This window comes from Oncorhynchus nerka, linkage group LG20 (genome assembly GCF_034236695.1).
Source record: "Oncorhynchus nerka isolate Pitt River linkage group LG20, Oner_Uvic_2.0, whole genome shotgun sequence".
Classification (NCBI taxonomy): domain Eukaryota; kingdom Metazoa; phylum Chordata; class Actinopteri; order Salmoniformes; family Salmonidae; genus Oncorhynchus; species Oncorhynchus nerka.
In genome coordinates this window covers 93,701,265-93,720,759 of record NC_088415.1, presented here as the reverse complement: position 1 = coordinate 93,720,759, position 19,495 = coordinate 93,701,265, and the positions used below count along the sequence as shown (strand labels likewise).

At 45.4% G+C, this 19,495-nt stretch overlaps 1 protein-coding gene across 1 annotated transcript in view; it reads right to left on the bottom strand.

Annotated features, from left to right (window-relative positions):
* Positions 1 to 19,495, bottom strand: part of LOC135562739 (metallophosphoesterase 1-like) — a 35,288-nt gene that overhangs the window by 4,537 nt on the left and 11,256 nt on the right. The window contains exons 5-7 of the mRNA XM_065005083.1: positions 3,778 to 3,889; positions 3,208 to 3,285; positions 185 to 307 (exon numbers count right to left, since the gene is read on the bottom strand). Coding sequence (XP_064861155.1) covers positions 185 to 307; positions 3,208 to 3,285; positions 3,778 to 3,889 — 313 coding nt within the window. The remainder of the gene's footprint in view (positions 1 to 184; positions 308 to 3,207; positions 3,286 to 3,777; positions 3,890 to 19,495) is intronic.

Genomic DNA, 19,495 nt, shown 5'->3' with positions numbered 1-19,495 from the left:
CTATTCTTCTATTCAAACTCTCAACAATAAGTTGAGACACCGACTGACCATGTGCACCAAACCATGTGCTTTACCTCCTGTCACTCATTGCCATACAAAACACGTTGGGCTTCATAATGACAGCAAATTGAGGTTGGCAAGAGCACAAACTGATCTGGGACCAGTCTATCAGTGGTCCACGTACCCTGTGAGAGGCCTCCTGAGACAGCACGTCATACTTCTCTCTGAACAGCAGGTGGCGCTCTTCAGGAGGAGCAGCATCCCGACCCGTACAGCCCGCATCACTCACCCGGTACAGAGGGTAATGCTGAGAGAGAGAGACGCAGGCAGGCAGGCAGGCAGGCAGGGCAGGGCAGGGCAGGCAGACAGGCAGGCAGGCAGACAGGCAGGCAGACAGGCAGACAGACAGACAGGCAGACAGACAGGCAGACGATATGCTGTTGATTATTGTGAGTGGTCCTCGTTTTCCAATCAAGTAACTTGGATAGAGGAACAAACTAGAAATGTGAAAAGAACTTCAGAAACTCAACTCATTTAGAACAACACAAAAATAATTTGTATTAAAACCATCTCTTCTACCTTTCACTACCTATTATGAGTACACGGTATGGTTATTACCACGCAATAGGGGTTATTACCGCGCAATAGGGGTTATTACCGCGCAATAGGGGTTATTACCGCGCAATAGGGGTTATTACCGCGCAATAGGGGTTATTACCATGCATTATGGGTTATTAGGCGTTATTACCATGCAATAGGGGTTATTACCACGCAATAGGGGTTATTAGGGGTTATTACCGCGCAATAGGGGTTATTAGGGGTTATTACCGCGCAATGGGGGTTATTACCGCGCAATGGGGGCTATTACCACGCAATAGGGGTTATTACCACGCAATAGGGGTTATTACCACGCAATAGGGGTTATTAGGGGCTATTACCATGCAATAGGGGTTATTACCATGCAATAGGGGTTATTAGGGGCTATTACCATGCAATAGGGGCTATTGCCATGCAATAGGGGTTATTAGGGGCTATTACCATGCAATAGGGGTTATTACCATGCAATAGGGGTTATTAGGGGCTATTACCATGCAATAGGGGTTATTACCATGCAATAGGGGTTATTACCATGCAATAGGGGTTATTACCATGCAATAGGGGTTATTAGGGGCTATTACCATGCAATAGGGGCTATTGCCATGCAATAGGGGTTATTACCATGCAATAGGGTTTATTAGGGGCTATTACCATGCAATAGGGGTTATTACCATGCAATAGGGGTTATTACCATGCAATAGGGGTTATTAGGGGCTATTACCATGCAATAGGGGCTATTACCATGCAATAGGGGTTATTACCATGCAATAGGGGTTATTAGGGGCTATTACCATGCAATAGGGGTTATCACCATGCAATAGGGGTTATCACCATGCAATAGGGGTTATTAGGGGCTATTACCGCGCAATAGGGGCTATTACCGCGCAATAGGGGCTATTAGGGGCTATTACCATGCAATAGGGGTTATTAGGGGCTATTACCATGCAATAGGGGCTATTACCATGCAATAGGGGCTATTACCATGCAATAGGGGTTATTAGGGGCTATTACCATGCAATAGGGGTTATTAGGGGCTATTACCGCGCAATAGGGGTTATTAGGGGCTATTGCCGCGCAATGGGGGCTATTACCACGCAATAGGGGTTATTACCACGCAATAGGGGTTATTAGGGGCTATTACCATGCAATAGGGGTTATTACCATGCAATAGGGGTTATTAGGGGCTATTACCATGCAATAGGGATTATTACCATGCAATAGGGGTTATTAGGGGCTATTACCGCGCAATAGGGGCCATTACCACGCAATAGGGGTTATTACCACGCAATAGGGGTTATTACCGCGCAATAGGGGTTATTACCGCGCAATAGGGGTTATTGGGGGTTATTACCATGCAATAGGGGCTATTACCATGCAATAGGGGTTATTACCATGCAATAGGGGCTATTACCATGCAATAGGGGTTATTACCATGCAATAGGGGTTATTACCATGCAATAGGGGCTATTACCGTGCAATAGGGGTTATTAGGGGTTATTACCATGCAATAGGGGTTATTACGATGCAATAGGGGTTATTACCATGCAATAGGGGTTATTAGGGGTTATTACCATGCAATAGGGGTTATTACCATGCAGTAGGGGTTATTACCATGCAATAGGGGCTATTACCATGCAATAGGGGTTATTACCTAGGGGTTATTACCATGCAATAGGGGTTATTACCATGCAATAGGGGTTATTAGGGGCTATTACCATGCAATAGGGGTTATTACCATGCAATAGGGGTTATTACCATGCAATAGGGGCTATTACCATGCAATAGGGGCTATTACCATGCAATAGGGGTTATTACCATGCAATAGGGGCTATTACCATGCAATAGGGGTTATTACCATGCAATAGGGGCTATTACCATGCAATAGGGGTTATTACCATGCAATAGGGGCTATTACCATGCAATAGGGGTTATTACCGCGCAATAGGGGTTATTACCGCGCAATAGGGGTTATTGGGGGTTATTACCATGCAATAGGGGCTATTACCATGCAATAGGGGTTATTACCATGCAATATGGGATATTACCATGCAATAGGGGTTATTACCATGCAATAGGGATTATTACCATGCAATAGGGGCTATTACCATGCAATAGGGGCTATTACCGTGCAATAGGGGTTATTAGGGGTTATTACCATGCAATAGGGGTTATTACGATGCAATAGGGGTTATTACCATGCAATAGGGGTTATTAGGGGTTATTACCATGCAATAGGGGTTATTACCATGCAGTAGGGGTTATTACCATGCAATAGGGGCTATTACCATGCAATAGGGGTTATTACCATGCAATAGGGGTTATTACCATGCAATAGGGGTTATTAGGGGCTATTACCATGCAATAGGGGTTATTACCATGCAATAGGGGTTATTACCATGCAATAGGGGCTATTACCATGCAATAGGGGCTATTACCATGCAATAGGGGTTATTACGGCGCAATAGGGGCTATTACTATGCAATAGGGGTTATTACCGCACAATAGGGGTTATTACCATGCAATAGGGGTTATTACCGCGCAATAGGGGCTATTAGGGGTTATTACCATGCAGTAGGGGTTATTACCACATTATAAAGAGCATATATCTACCTGCAGGATAATGGGTGGTGTAGGAGGATAGGTCCATGCGTCTCGACAGAATTCTTTAATAATGCTGGACTGGGAATTCTGTCAGATAGCAAAACACAACAGGCATGTCATGAGGGCTCCATAACGTGTGAGGTAGAGGATGTTTCTACCTGTAGTAATGAACAGTTGAGGTTCCTGGACAGTGTGTACAGCTGTCTGTGAGGTAGAGGACGTTTCTACCTGTAGTAATGAACAGTTGAGGTTCCTGGACAGTGTGTACAGCTGTCTGTGAGGTAGAGGACGTTTCTACCTGTAGTAATGAACAGTTGAGGTTCCCTGGACAGTGTGTACAGCTGTCTGTGAGGTGGAGGACGTGTCTACCTGTAGTAATGAACAGTTGAGGTTCCTGGACAGTGTGTACAGCTGTCTGTGAGGTAGAAGACGTTTCTACCTGTAGTAATGAACAGTTGAGGTTCCTGGACAGTGTGTACAGCTGTCTGTGAGGTGGAGGATGTGTCTACCTGTAGTAATGAACAGTTGAGGTTCCTGGACAGTGTGTACAGCTGTCTGTGAGGTGGAGGATGTGTCTACCTGTAGTAATGAACAGTTGAGGTTCCTGGACAGTGTGTACAGCTGTTTCTCCACTGATTGGCAGATAGGACAGCCGTCACCATGCAACGCCACGCTGTTAACCAATAGGAAGCTAGAGAGACACACAGAGACAATATCTTGGGGTTTATACAGTAGAGAGACAACACCTTGGGGTTTATACAGTAGAGAGACAACACCTTGGGGTTTATACAGTAGAGAGACAGAGACAACACCTTGGGGTTTATACAGTAGAGAGACAGAGACAACACCTTAGGGTTTATACAGTAGAGAGACAGAGACAACACCTTGGGGTTTATACAGTAGAGAGAGAGAGACAACACCTTGGGGTTTATACAGTAGAGAGACAACACCTTGGGGTTTACACAGTAGAGAGACAACACCTTGGGGTTTACACAGTAGAGAGACAACACCTTGGGGTTTACACAGTAGAGAGACAACACCTTGGGGTTTACACAGTAGAGAGACAACACCTTGGGGTTTATAAAGTAGAGAGACAACACCTTAGGGTTTATACAGTAGAGAGACAACACCTTGGGGTTTATACAGTAGAGAGACAACACCTTGGGGTTTATACAGTAGAGAGACAGAGACAACACTTTGGGGTTTATACAGTAGAGAGACAGAGACAACACCTTGGGGTTTATACAGTAGAGAGACAGAGACAACACCTTAGGGTTTATACAGTAGAGAGACAGAGACAACACCTTAGGGTTTATACAGTAGAGAGACAGAGACAACACCTTGGGGTTTATACAGTAGAGAGACAGAGACAACACCTTGGGGTTTATACAGTAGAGAGACAACACCTTAGGGTTTATACAGTAGAGAGACAACACCTTGTCGTTCTCAACTAACATCAAGGCGGTGGCCCGTTCTTGTAGGTTCATGCTCTACAACATCCGCAGAGTACGACCCTGCCTCACACAGGAAGCAGCGCAGGTCCTAATCCAGGCACTTGTCATCTCCCGTCTGGATTACTGCAACTCGCTCCACAGGTAGTATCACATTTTTCATTTCATTTCATTACAGTACAACGGCTTGATTTGTTTGATCGTAGCTAGCTACATAGTTAGCTACATAGCCGTCTTTGTATCAAAGATAATTGTGTAGTCTAGAGCGATTTCCTAGGTTAGCTAGCCAGCTATTGTCGTTCTTTTAACGCAACGTAACGTAATCAACACTGCTAGCTAGCCAGCTAGCCCCGAATAGCAGCACAGTAGAAACTATTACACTCAACGGAACGACTTGATTAGTGTAGTGTCAACAACGCAGCCAATGCCAGCTAGCCTACATAGTCAACAACGCAGCCTCTGCCAGCTAGCCTACTTCAGCAGTACTGTATCATTTTAATCATTTTAGTCAATAAGATTCTTGCTACGTAAGCTTAACTTTCTGAACACTCGTGACGTGTAGTCCACTTGTCATTCCAATCTCCTTTGCATTAGCGTAGCCTCTTGTGTAGCCTGTCAACTATGTGTCTGTCTATCCCTGTTCTCTCCTCTCTGCACAGACCATACAAACGCTCCACACCGCGTGGCCGCGGCCACCCTAATCTGGTGGTCCCAGCGCGCACGACCCACGTGGAGTTCCAGGTCTCCGGTAGCCTCTGGAACTGCCGATCTGCGGCCAACAAGGCAGAGTTCATCTCCGCCTATGTCTCCCTCCAGTCCCTCGACTTCTTGGCACTGACGGAAACATGGATCACCACAGACAACACTGCTACTCCTACTGCTCTCTCTTCGTCTGCCCACGTGTTCTCGCACACCCGAGAGCTTCTGGTCAGCGGGGTGGTGGCACCGGGATCCTCATCTCTCCCAAGTGGTCATTCTCTCTTTCTCCCCTTACCCATCTGTCTATCGCCTCCTTTGAATTCCATGCTGTCACAGTTACCAGCCCTTTCAAGCTTAACATCCTTATCATTTATCGCCCTCCAGGTTCCCTCGGAGAGTTCATCAATGAGCTTGATGCCTTGATAAGCTCCTTTCCTGAGGACGGCTCACCTCTCACAGTTCTGGGCGACTTTAACCTCCCCACGCCTACCTTTGACTCATTCCTCTCTGCCTCCTTCTTTCCACTCCTCTCCTCTTTTGACCTCACCCTCTCACCTTCCCCCCTACTCACAAGGCAGGAAATACGCTCGACCTCATCTTTACTAGATGCTGTTCTTCCACTAACCTCGTTGCAACTCCCCTCCAAGTCTCCGACCACTACCTTGTATCCTTTTCCCTCTCGCTCTCATCCAACACTTCCCACACTGCCCCTACTCGGATGGTATCGCGCCGTCCCAACCTTCGCTCTCTCTCCCCGCTACTCTCTCCTCTTCCATCCTATCATCTCTTCCCTCTGCTCAAACCTTCTCCAACCTATCTCCTGATTCTGCCTCCTCAACCCTCCTCTCCTCCCTTTCTGCATCCTTTGACTCTCTATGTCCCCTATCCTCCAGGCCGGCTCGGTCCTCCCCTCCCGCTCCGTGGCTCGACGACTCATTGCGAGCTCACAGAACAGGGCTCCGGGCAGCCGAGCGGAAATGGAGGAAAACTCGCCTCCCTGCGGACCTGACATCCTTTCACTCCCTCCTCTCTACATTTTCCTCTTCTCTCTCTGCTGCTAAAGCCACTTTCTACCACTCTAAATTCCAAGCATCTGCCTCTAACCCTAGGAAGCTCTTTGCAACCTTCTCCTCCCTCCTGAATCCTCCTCCCCCTCCCCCCTCCTCCCTCTCTGCAGATGACTTCGTCAACCATTTTGAAAAGAAGGTCGACGACATCCGATCCTCGTTTGCTAAGTCAAACGACACCGCTGGTTCTGCTCACACTGCCCTACCCTGTGCTCTGACCTCTTTCTCCCCTCTCTCTCCAGATGAAATCTTGCGTCTTGTGACGGCCGGCCGCCCAACAACCTGCCCGCTTGACCCTATCCCCTCCTCTCTTCTCCAGACCATTTCCGGAGACCTTCTCCCTTACCTCACCTCGCTCATCAACTCATCCCTGACCGCTGGCTACGTCCCTTCCGTCTTCAAGAGAGCGAGAGTTGCACCCCTTCTGAAAAAACCTACACTCGATCCCTCCGATGTCAACAACTACAGACCAGTATCCCTTCTTTCTTTTCTCTCCAAAACTCTTGAACGTGCCGTCCTTGGCCAGCTCTCCCGCTATCTCTCTCAGAATGACCTTCTTGATCCAAATCAGTCAGGTTTCAAGACTAGTCATTCAACTGAGACTGCTCTTCTCTGTATCACGGAGGCGCTCCGCACTGCTAAAGCTAACTCTCTCTCCTCTGCTCTCATCCTTCTAGACCTATCGGCTGCCTTCGATACTGTGAACCATCAGATCCTCCTCTCCACCCTCTCCGAGTTGGGCATCTCCGGCGCGTCCCACGCTTGGATTGCGTCCTACCTGACAGGTCGCTCCTACCAGGTGGCGTGGCGAGAATCCGTCTCCACACCACGTGCTCTCACCACTGGTGTCCCCCAGGGCTCTGTTCTAGGCCCTCTCCTATTCTCGCTATACACCAAGTCACTTGGCTCTGTCATAACCTCACATGGTCTCTCCTATCATTGCTATGCAGACGACACACAATTAATCTTCTCCTTTCCCCCTTCTGATGACCAGGTGGCGAATCGCATCTCTGCATGTCTGGCAGACATATCCGTGTGGATGACGGATCACCACCTCAAGCTGAACCTCGGCAAGACGGAGCTGCTCTTCCTCCCGGGGAAGGACTGCCCGTTCCATGATCTCGCCATCACGGTTGACAACTCCATTGTGTCCTCCTCCCAGAGCGCTAAGAACCTTGGCGTGATCCTGGACAACACCCTGTCGTTCTCAACTAACATCAAGGCGGTGGCCCGTTCCTGTAGGTTCATGCTCTACAACATCCGCAGAGTACGACCCTGCCTCACACAGGAAGCGGCGCAGGTCCTAATCCAGGCACTTGTCATCTCCCGTCTGGATTACTGCAACTCGCTGTTGGCTGGGCTCCCTGCCTGTGCCATTAAACCCCTACAACTCATCCAGAACGCCGCAGCCCGTCTGGTGTTCAACCTTCCCAAGTTCTCTCACGTCACCCCGCTCCTCCGCTCCCTCCACTGGCTTCCAGTTGAAGCTCGCATCCGCTACAAGACCATGGTGCTTGCCTACGGAGCTGTGAGGGGAACGGCACCTCAGTACCTCCAGGCTCTGATCAGGCCCTACACCCAAACAAGGGCACTGCGTTCATCCACCTCTGGCCTGCTCGCCTCCCTACCACTGAGGAAGTACAGTTCCCGCTCAGCCCAGTCAAAACTGTTCGCTGCTCTGGCCCCCCAATGGTGGAACAAACTCCCTCACGACGCCAGGACAGCGGAGTCAATCACCACCTTCCGGAGACACCTGAAACCCCACCTCTTTAAGGAATACCTAGGATAGGATAAAGTAATCCCTCTCACCCCCTCCCCTGAAAAGATTTAGATGCACTACTGTTCCACTGGAGGTCATAAGGTGAATGCACCAATTTGTAAGTCGCTCTGGATAAGAGCGTCTGCTAAATGACTTAAATGTAAATGTAAATGTAACTCGCTGTTGGCTGGGCTCCCTGCCTGTGCCATTAAACCCCTACAACTCATCCAGAACGCCGCAGCCCGTCTGGTGTTCAACCTTCCCAAGTTCTCTCACGTCACCTCGCTCCTCCGCTCTCTCCACTGGCTTCCAGTTGAAGCTCGTATCCGCTACAAGACCATGGTGCTTGCCTACGGAGCTGTGAGGGGAACGGCACCTCAGTACCTCCAGGCTCTGATCAGGCCCTACACCCAAACAAGGGCACTGCGTTCGTCCACCTCTGGCCTGCTCGCCTCCCTACCACTGAGGAAGTACAGTTCCTGCGCAGCCCAGTCAAAACTGTTCGCTGCTCTGGCCCCCCAATGGTGGAACAAAATCCCTCACGACGCCAGGACAGCGGAGTCAATCACCACCTTCCGGAGACACCTGAAACCCCACCTCTTTCAGGAATACCTAGGATAGGATAAAGTAATCCTTCTCACCTCCCCCCTTAACAGATTTAGATGCACTATTGTAAAGTGGCTGTTCCACTGGATGTCTTAAGGTGAACGCACCAATTTGTAAGTCGCTCTGGATAAGAGCGTCTGCTAAATGACTTAAATGTAAATGTAAATGTAAACACCTTGGGGTTTATACAGTAGAGAGACAACACCTTGGGGTTTATACAGTAGAGAGACAACACCTTGGGGTTTACACAGTAGAGAGACAACACCTTGGGGTTTATACAGTAGAGAGACAACACCTTAGGGTATATACAGTAGAGAGACAACACCTTGGGGTTTATACAGTAGAGACACAACACCTTGGGGTTTATACAGTAGAGAGACAACACCTTGGGGTTTATACAGTAGAGAGACAACACCTTGGGGTTTATACAGTAGAGAGACAACACCTTGGGGTTTATACAGTAGAGACAACACCTTGGGGTTTATACAGTAGAGAGACAACACCTTGGGGTTTATACAGTAGAGACAACACCTTAGGGTATATACAGTAGAGAGACAACACCTTGGGGTTTATACAGTAGAGACAACACCTTGGGGTTTATACAGTAGAGAGACAACACCTTGGGGTTTATACAGTAGAGACAACACCTTGGGGTTTATACAGTAGAGAGACAACACCTTGGGGTTTATACAGTAGAGAGACAACACCTTGGGGTTTATACAGTAGAGAGACAACACCTTGGGGTTTATACAGTAGAGAGACAACACCTTGGGGTTTATACAGTAGAGACAACACCTTGGGGTTTATACAGTAGAGAGACAACACCTTGGGGTTTATACAGTAGAGAGACAACACCTTGGGGTTTATACAGTAGAGACAACACCTTGGGGTTTATACAGTAGAGAGACAACACCTTAGGGTTTATACAGTAGAGATACAACACCTTAGGGTTTATACAGTAGAGATACAACACTTTGGGGTTTATACAGTAGAGAGAGAGAGACAAAACTTTGGGGTTTATACAGTAGAGAGACAACACCTTGGGGTTTACACAGTAGAGAGACAACACCTTGGGGTTTATACAGTAGAGAGACAACACCTTGGGGTTTATACAGTAGAGAGAGAGAGACAACACCTTGGGGTTTATACAGTAGAGAGACAACACCTTGGGGTTTATACAGTAGAGAGACAACACCTTGGGGTTTATACAGTAGAGAGACAACACCTTGGGGTTTATACAGTAGAGAGACAACACCTTGGGGTTTATACAGTAGAGAGACAACACCTTGGGGTTTATACAGTAGAGAGACAACACCTTGGGGTTTATACAGTAGAGAGACAACACCTTGGGGTTTATACAGTAGAGAGAGACAACACCTTGGGGTTTATACAGTAGAGAGACAACACCTTGGGGTTTATACAGTAGAGAGACAACACCTTGGGGTTTATACAGTAGAGAGACAACACCTTGGGGTTTATACAGTAGAGAGAGAGACAACACCTTGGGGTTTATACAGTAGAGAGACAACACTTTGGGGTTTATACAGTAGAGAGACAACACCTTGGGGTTTATACAGTAGAGAGAGAGACAACACCTTGGGGTTTATACAGTAGAGAGACAACACCTTAGGGTTTATACAGTAGAGACAACACCTTGGGGTTTATACAGTAGAGAGACAGAGACAACACCTTAGGGTTTATACAGTAGAGAGACAACACTTTGGGTTTTATACAGTAGAGAGACAGAGACAACACCTTGGGGTTTATACAGTAGTAGAGAGACAACACCTTGGGGTTTATACAGTAGAGAGACAACACCTTGGGGTTTATACAGTAGAGAGACAGAGACAATATCTTAGGGTTTATACAGTAGAGAGACAGAGACAACACCTTGGGGTTTATACAGTAGAGAGAGAGAGACAACACCTTGGGGTTTATACAGTAGAGAGAGAGAGAGAGAACACCTTAGGGTTTACACAGTAGAGAGACAACACCTTAGGGTTTATACAGTAGAGAGACAACACCTTGGGGTTTATACAGTAGAGAGACAACACCTTGGGGTTTATACAGTAGAGAGACAACACCGTGGGGTTTATACAGTAGAGAGACAACACCTTGGGGTTTATACAGTAGAGAGAGAGAGACAATATCTTAGGGTTTATACAGTAGAGAGACAGAGACAACACCTTAGGGTTTATACAGTAGAGAGACAGAGACAACCCCTTGGGGTTTATACAGTAGAGAGACCAGTAGAGAGACAACACCTTAGGGTTTATACAGTAGAGAGAGAGAGACAACACTTTGGGGTTTATACAGTAGAGAGACAGAGACAACCCCTTTGGGTTTATACAGTAGAGAGAGAGAGAGACAACACTTTGGGGTTTATACAGTAGAGAGACAGAGACAACCCCTTGGGGTTTATACAGTAGAGAGACAACACCTTGGGGTTTATACAGTAGAGAGACAGAGACAACACCTTAGGGTATATACAGTAGAGAGACAGAGACAATATCTTAGGGTTTATACAGTAGAGAGACAACACCTTGGGGTTTATACAGTAGAGAGACAACACCTTGGGGTTTATACAGTAGAGAGAGAGAGAGACAACACCTTAGGGTTTATACAGTAGAGAGAGAGACAACACCTTAGGGTATATACATTAGAGAGACAACACCTTGGGGTTTATACAGTAGAGACACAACACCTTGGGGTTTATACAGTAGAGACAACACCTTGGGGTTTATACAGTAGAGAGACAGAGACAACACCTTGGGGTTTATACAGTAGAGAGACAGAGACAACACCTTGGGGTTTACACAGTAGAGAGACAACACTTTAGGGTTTATACAGTAGAGAGACAGAGACAACACCTTAGGGTATATACAGTAGAGAGACAGAGACAACACCTTAGGGTATATACAGTAGAGAGACAGAGACAACACCTTGGGGTTTATACAGTAGAGAGACAACACCTTGGGGTTTATACAGTAGAGAGACAACACCTTGGGGTTTATACAGTAGAGAGACAACACCTTGGGGTTTATACAGTAGAGAGACAACACCTTGGGGTTTATACAGTAGAGAGAGAGAGACAATATCTTAGGGTTTATACAGTAGAGAGACAGAGACAACACCTTAGGGTTTATACAGTAGAGAGACAGAGACAACCCCTTGGGGTTTATACAGTAGAGAGACAACACCTTGGGGTTTATACAGTAGAGAGACAACACCTTAGGGTTTATACAGTAGAGAGAGAGAGACAACACTTTGGGGTTTATACAGTAGAGAGACAGAGACAACCCCTTGGGGTTTATACAGTAGAGAGACAACACCTTGGGGTTTATACAGTAGAGAGACAACACCTTAGGGTTTATACAGTAGAGAGAGAGAGACAACACTTTGGGGTTTATACAGTAGAGAGACAGAGACAACCCCTTGGGGTTTATACAGTAGAGAGACAACACCTTGGGGTTTATACAGTAGAGAGACAACACCTTGGGGTTTATACAGTAGAGAGACAGAGACAACACCTTAGGGTTTATACAGTAGAGAGACAGAGACAACACTTTGGGGTTTATACAGTAGAGAGACAGAGACAACACCTTGGGGTTTATACAGTAGAGAGACAACACCTTGGGGTTTATACAGTAGAGACAACACCTTGGGGTTTATACAGTAGAGAGACAGAGACAACACCTTGGGGTTTATACAGTAGAGCGACAACACTTTGGGGTTTATACATTAGAGAGACAGAGACAACACCTTGGGGTTTATACAGTAGAGAGACAACACCTTGGGGTTTATATAGTAGAGAGACAACACCTTAGGGTTTATACAGTAGAGCGACAACACTTTGGGGTTTATACATTAGAGAGACAGAGACAACACCTTGGGGTTTATACAGTAGAGAGACAACACCTTAGGGTTTATACAGTAGAGAGACAACACCTTGGGGTTTATACAGTAGAGAGACAACACCTTGGGGTTTATACAGTAGAGAGACAACACCTTGGGGTTTATACAGTAGAGAGACAGAGACAATATCTTAGGGTTTATACAGTAGAGAGACAGAGACAACACCTTGGGGTTTATACAGTAGAGACAGAGACAACACCTTGGGGTTTATACAGTAGAGAGACAACACCTTGGGGTTTATACAGTAGAGAGAGAGACAACACCTTAGGGTTTATACAGTAGAGAGACAGAGACAACACCTTGGGGTTTATATAGTAGAGAGACAACACCTTAGGGTTTATACAGTAGAGAGACAACACCTTGGGGTTTATACAGTAGAGAGACAACACCTTGGGGTTTATACAGTAGAGAGACAACACCTTGGGGTTTATACAGTAGAGAGACAGAGACAACACCTTAGGGTATATACAGTAGAGAGACAGAGACAATATCTTAGGGTTTATACAGTAGAGAGACAGAGACAACCCCTTGGGGTTTATACAGTAGAGAGACAACACCTTGGGGTTTATACAGTAGAGAGAGAGACAACACCTTTGGGTATATACATTAGAGAGACAACACCTTGGGGTTTATACAGTAGAGACACAACACCTTGGGGTTTATACAGTAGAGACAACACCTTGGGGTTTATACAGTAGAGAGACAGAGACAACACCTTGGGGTTTATACAGTAGAGAGACAACACCTTGGGGTTTATACAGTAGAGAGACAACACCTTAGGGTTTATACAGTAGAGAGACAACACCTTGGGGTTTATACAGTAGAGAGACAACACCTTAGGGTTTATACAGTAGAGAGACAGAGACAACACCTTAGGGTTTATACAGTAGAGAGAGAGAGAGACAACACTTTGGGGTTTATACAGTAGAGAGACAGAGACAACCCCTTGGGGTTTATACAGTAGAGAGACAACACCTTGGGGTTTATACAGTAGAGAGACAGAGACAACACCTTAGGGTATATACAGTAGAGAGACAGAGACAATATCTTAGGGTTTATACAGTAGAGAGACAACACCTTGGGGTTTATACAGTAGAGAGACAACACCTTGGGGTTTATACAGTAGAGAGAGAGAGAGACAACACCTTAGGGTTTATACAGTAGAGAGAGAGACAACACCTTAGGGTATATACATTAGAGAGACAACACCTTGGGGTTTATACAGTAGAGACACAACACCTTGGGGTTTATACAGTAGAGACAACACCTTGGGGTTTATACAGTAGAGAGACAGAGACAACACCTTGGGGTTTATACAGTAGAGAGACAGAGACAACACCTTGGGGTTTACACAGTAGAGAGACAACACTTTAGGGTTTATACAGTAGAGAGACAGAGACAACACCTTAGGGTATATACAGTAGAGAGACAGAGACAACACCTTAGGGTATATACAGTAGAGAGACAGAGACAACACCTTGGGGTTTATACAGTAGAGAGACAACACCTTGGGGTTTATACAGTAGAGAGACAACACCTTGGGGTTTATACAGTAGAGAGACAACACCTTGGGGTTTATACAGTAGAGAGACAACACCTTGGGGTTTATACAGTAGAGAGAGAGAGACAATATCTTAGGGTTTATACAGTAGAGAGACAGAGACAACACCTTAGGGTTTATACAGTAGAGAGACAGAGACAACCCCTTGGGGTTTATACAGTAGAGAGACAACACCTTGGGGTTTATACAGTAGAGAGACAACACCTTAGGGTTTATACAGTAGAGAGAGAGAGACAACACTTTGGGGTTTATACAGTAGAGAGACAGAGACAACCCCTTGGGGTTTATACAGTAGAGAGACAACACCTTGGGGTTTATACAGTAGAGAGACAACACCTTAGGGTTTATACAGTAGAGAGAGAGAGACAACACTTTGGGGTTTATACAGTAGAGAGACAGAGACAACCCCTTGGGGTTTATACAGTAGAGAGACAACACCTTGGGGTTTATACAGTAGAGAGACAACACCTTGGGGTTTATACAGTAGAGAGACAGAGACAACACCTTAGGGTTTATACAGTAGAGAGACAGAGACAACACTTTGGGGTTTATACAGTAGAGAGACAGAGACAACACCTTGGGGTTTATACAGTAGAGAGACAACACCTTGGGGTTTATACAGTAGAGACAACACCTTGGGGTTTATACAGTAGAGAGACAGAGACAACACCTTGGGGTTTATACAGTAGAGCGACAACACTTTGGGGTTTATACATTAGAGAGACAGAGACAACACCTTGGGGTTTATACAGTAGAGAGACAACACCTTGGGGTTTATATAGTAGAGAGACAACACCTTAGGGTTTATACAGTAGAGCGACAACACTTTGGGGTTTATACATTAGAGAGACAGAGACAACACCTTGGGGTTTATACAGTAGAGAGACAACACCTTAGGGTTTATACAGTAGAGAGACAACACCTTGGGGTTTATACAGTAGAGAGACAACACCTTGGGGTTTATACAGTAGAGAGACAACACCTTGGGGTTTATACAGTAGAGAGACAGAGACAATATCTTAGGGTTTATACAGTAGAGAGACAGAGACAACACCTTGGGGTTTATACAGTAGAGAGACAGAGACAACACCTTGGGGTTTATACAGTAGAGAGACAACACCTTGGGGTTTATACAGTAGAGAGACAACACCTTAGGGTTTATACAGTAGAGAGACAGAGACAACACCTTGGGGTTTATATAGTAGAGAGACAACACCTTAGGGTTTATACAGTAGAGAGACAACACCTTGGGGTTTATACAGTAGAGAGACAACACCTTGGGGTTTATACAGTAGAGAGACAACACCTTGGGGTTTATACAGTAGAGAGACAGAGACAACACCTTAGGGTATATACAGTAGAGAGACAGAGACAATATCTTAGGGTTTATACAGTAGAGAGACAGAGACAACCCCTTGGGGTTTATACAGTAGAGAGACAACACCTTGGGGTTTATACAGTAGAGAGAGAGACAACACCTTTGGGTATATACATTAGAGAGACAACACCTTGGGGTTTATACAGTAGAGACACAACACCTTGGGGTTTATACAGTAGAGACAACACCTTGGGGTTTATACAGTAGAGAGACAGAGACAACACCTTGGGGTTTATACAGTAGAGAGACAACACCTTGGGGTTTATACAGTAGAGAGACAACACCTTAGGGTTTATACAGTAGAGAGACAACACCTTGGGGTTTATACAGTAGAGAGACAGAGACAACACCTTAGGGTTTATACAGTAGAGAGACAACACCTTGGGGTTTATACAGTAGAGAGACAACACCTTGGGGTTTATACAGTAGAGAGACAACACCTTGGGGTTTATACAGTAGAGAGACAACACCTTGGGGTTTATACAGTAGAGAGAGAGAGACAATATCTTAGGGTTTATACAGTAGAGAGACAGAGACAACACCTTAGGGTTTATACAGTAGAGAGACAGAGACAACCCCTTGGGGTTTATACAGTAGAGAGACAACACCTTGGGGTTTATACAGTAGAGAGACAACACCTTAGGGTTTATACAGTAGAGAGAGAGAGACAACACCTTGGGGTTTATACAGTAGAGAGACAACACCTTGGGGTTTATACAGTAGAGAGACAGAGACAACACCTTGGGGTTTATACAGTAGAGAGACAGAGACAACACCTTAGGGTTTATACAGTAGAGAGACAGAGACAACACCTTGGGGTTTATACAGTAGAGAGACAACACCTTAGGGTTTATACAGTAGAGAGAGAGAGACAACACTTTGGGGTTTATACAGTAGAGAGACAGAGACAACACCTTAGGGTTTATACAGTAGAGAGACAGAGACAACACCTTGGGGTTTATACAGTAGAGAGACAACACCTTGGGGTTTATACAGTAGAGAGACAACACCTTGGGGTTTATACAGTAGAGAGACAACACCTTGGGGTTTATACAGTAGAGAGACAGAGACAACACCTTAGGGTATATACAGTAGAGAGACAGAGACAATATCTTAGGGTTTATACAGTAGAGAGACAGAGACAACCCCTTGGGGTTTATACAGTAGAGAGACAACACCTTGGGGTTTATACAGTAGAGAGAGAGACAACACCTTTGGGTATATACATTAGAGAGACAACACCTTGGGGTTTATACAGTAGAGACACAACACCTTGGGGTTTATACAGTAGAGACAACACCTTGGGGTTTATACAGTAGAGAGACAGAGACAACACCTTGGGGTTTATACAGTAGAGAGACAACACCTTGGGGTTTATACAGTAGAGAGACAACACCTTAGGGTTTATACAGTAGAGAGACAACACCTTGGGGTTTATACAGTAGAGAGACAGAGACAACACCTTAGGGTTTATACAGTAGAGAGACAACACCTTGGGGTTTATACAGTAGAGAGACAACACCTTGGGGTTTATACAGTAGAGAGACAACACCTTGGGGTTTATACAGTAGAGAGACAACACCTTGGGGTTTATACAGTAGAGAGAGAGAGACAATATCTTAGGGTTTATACAGTAGAGAGACAGAGACAACACCTTAGGGTTTATACAGTAGAGAGACAGAGACAACCCCTTGGGGTTTATACAGTAGAGAGACAACACCTTGGGGTTTATACAGTAGAGAGACAACACCTTAGGGTTTATACAGTAGAGAGAGAGAGACAACACCTTGGGGTTTATACAGTAGAGAGACAACACCTTGGGGTTTATACAGTAGAGAGACAGAGACAACACCTTGGGGTTTATACAGTAGAGAGACAGAGACAACACCTTAGGGTTTATACAGTAGAGAGACAGAGACAACACCTTGGGGTTTATACAGTAGAGAGACAACACCTTAGGGTTTATACAGTAGAGAGAGAGAGACAACACTTTGGGGTTTATACAGTAGAGAGACAGAGACAACACCTTAGGGTTTATACAGTAGAGAGACAGAGACAACACCTTGGGGTTTATACAGTAGAGAGACAACACCTTGGGGTTTATACAGTAGAGAGACAACACCTTGGGGTTTATACAGTAGAGAGACAACACCTTGGGGTTTATACAGTAGAGAGACAGAGACAACACCTTGGGGTTTATACAGTAGAGAGACAGAGACAACACCTTAGGGTTTATACAGTAGAGAGACAGAGACAACACCTTGGGGTTTATACAGTAGAGAGACAGAGACAACACCTTAGGGTTTATACAGTAGAGAGACAGAGACAACACCTTGGGGTTTATACAGTAGAGAGACAACACCTTGGGGTTTATACAGTAGAGAGACAACACCTTGGGGTTTATACAGTAGAGAGACAGAGACAACACATTAGGGTTTATACAGTAGAGAGACAACACCTTAGGGTTTATACAGTAGAGAGACAACACCTTGGGGTTTATACAGTAGAGAGACAGAGACAACACTTTGGGGTTTATACAGTAGAGAGACAGAGACAACACCTTGGGGTTTATACAGTAGAGAGACAACACCTTGGGGTTTATACAGTAATGACAACACCTTGGGGTTTATACAGTAGAGAGACAGAGACAACACCTTGGGGTTTATACAGTAGAGAGACAACACTTTGGGGTTTATACATTAGAGAGACAGAGACAACACCTTGGGGTTTATACAGTAGAGAGACAACACCTTAGGGTTTATACAGTAGAGAGACAGAGACAACACCTTGGGGTTTATATAGTAGAGAGACAACACCTTAGGGTTTATACAGTAGAGAGACAACACCTTGGGGTTTATACAGTAGAGAGACAACACCTTGGGGTTTATACAGTAGAGAGACAACACCTTGGGGTTTATACAGTAGAGAGACAGAGACAATATCTTAGGGTTTATACAGTAGAGAGACAGAGACAACACCTTGGGGTTTATACAGTAGAGAGAGAGAGACAACACCTTGGGGTTTATACAGTAGAGAGACAGAGACAACACTTTGGGGTTAATACAGTAGAGAGACAACACCTTAGGGTTTATATAGTAGAGAGACAACACCTTGGGGTTTATACAGTAGAGAGACAACACCTTGGGGTTTATACAGTAGAGAGACAACACCTTGGGGTTTATACAGTAGAGACAACACCTTGGGGTTTATACAGTAGAGAGACAGAGACAACACCTTGGGGTTTATACAGTACAGAGACAACATCTTAGGGTTTACACAGTAGAGAGACAACACCTTAGGGTTTATACAGTAGAGAGACAACACCTTGGGGTTTATACAGTAGAGAGAGAGAGAGACAACACCTTGGGGTTTATACAGTAGAGAGAGAGAGACAACACCTTAGGGTTTATACAGTAGAGAGACAACACCTTAGGGTTTATACAGTAGAGAGACAACACCTTGGGGTTTATACAGTAGAGAGACAACACCTTGGGGTTTATACAGTAGAGAGAGAGAGACAATATCTTAGGGTTTATACAGTAGAGAGACAGAGACAACACCTTAGGGTTTATACAGTAGAGAGACAGAGACAACCCCTTGGGGTTTATACAGTAGAGAGACAACACCTTAGGGTTTATACAGTAGAGAGACAACACCTTAGGGTTTATACAGTAGAGAGACAGAGACAACACCTTGGGGTTTATACAGTAGAGAGACAGAGACAACACTTTGGGGTTTATACAGTAGAGAGACAGAGACAACACTTTGGGGTTTATACAGTAGAGAGACAACACCTTGGGGTTTATACAGTAGAGAGACAACACCTTGGGGTTTATACAGTAGAGAGACAGAGACAACACC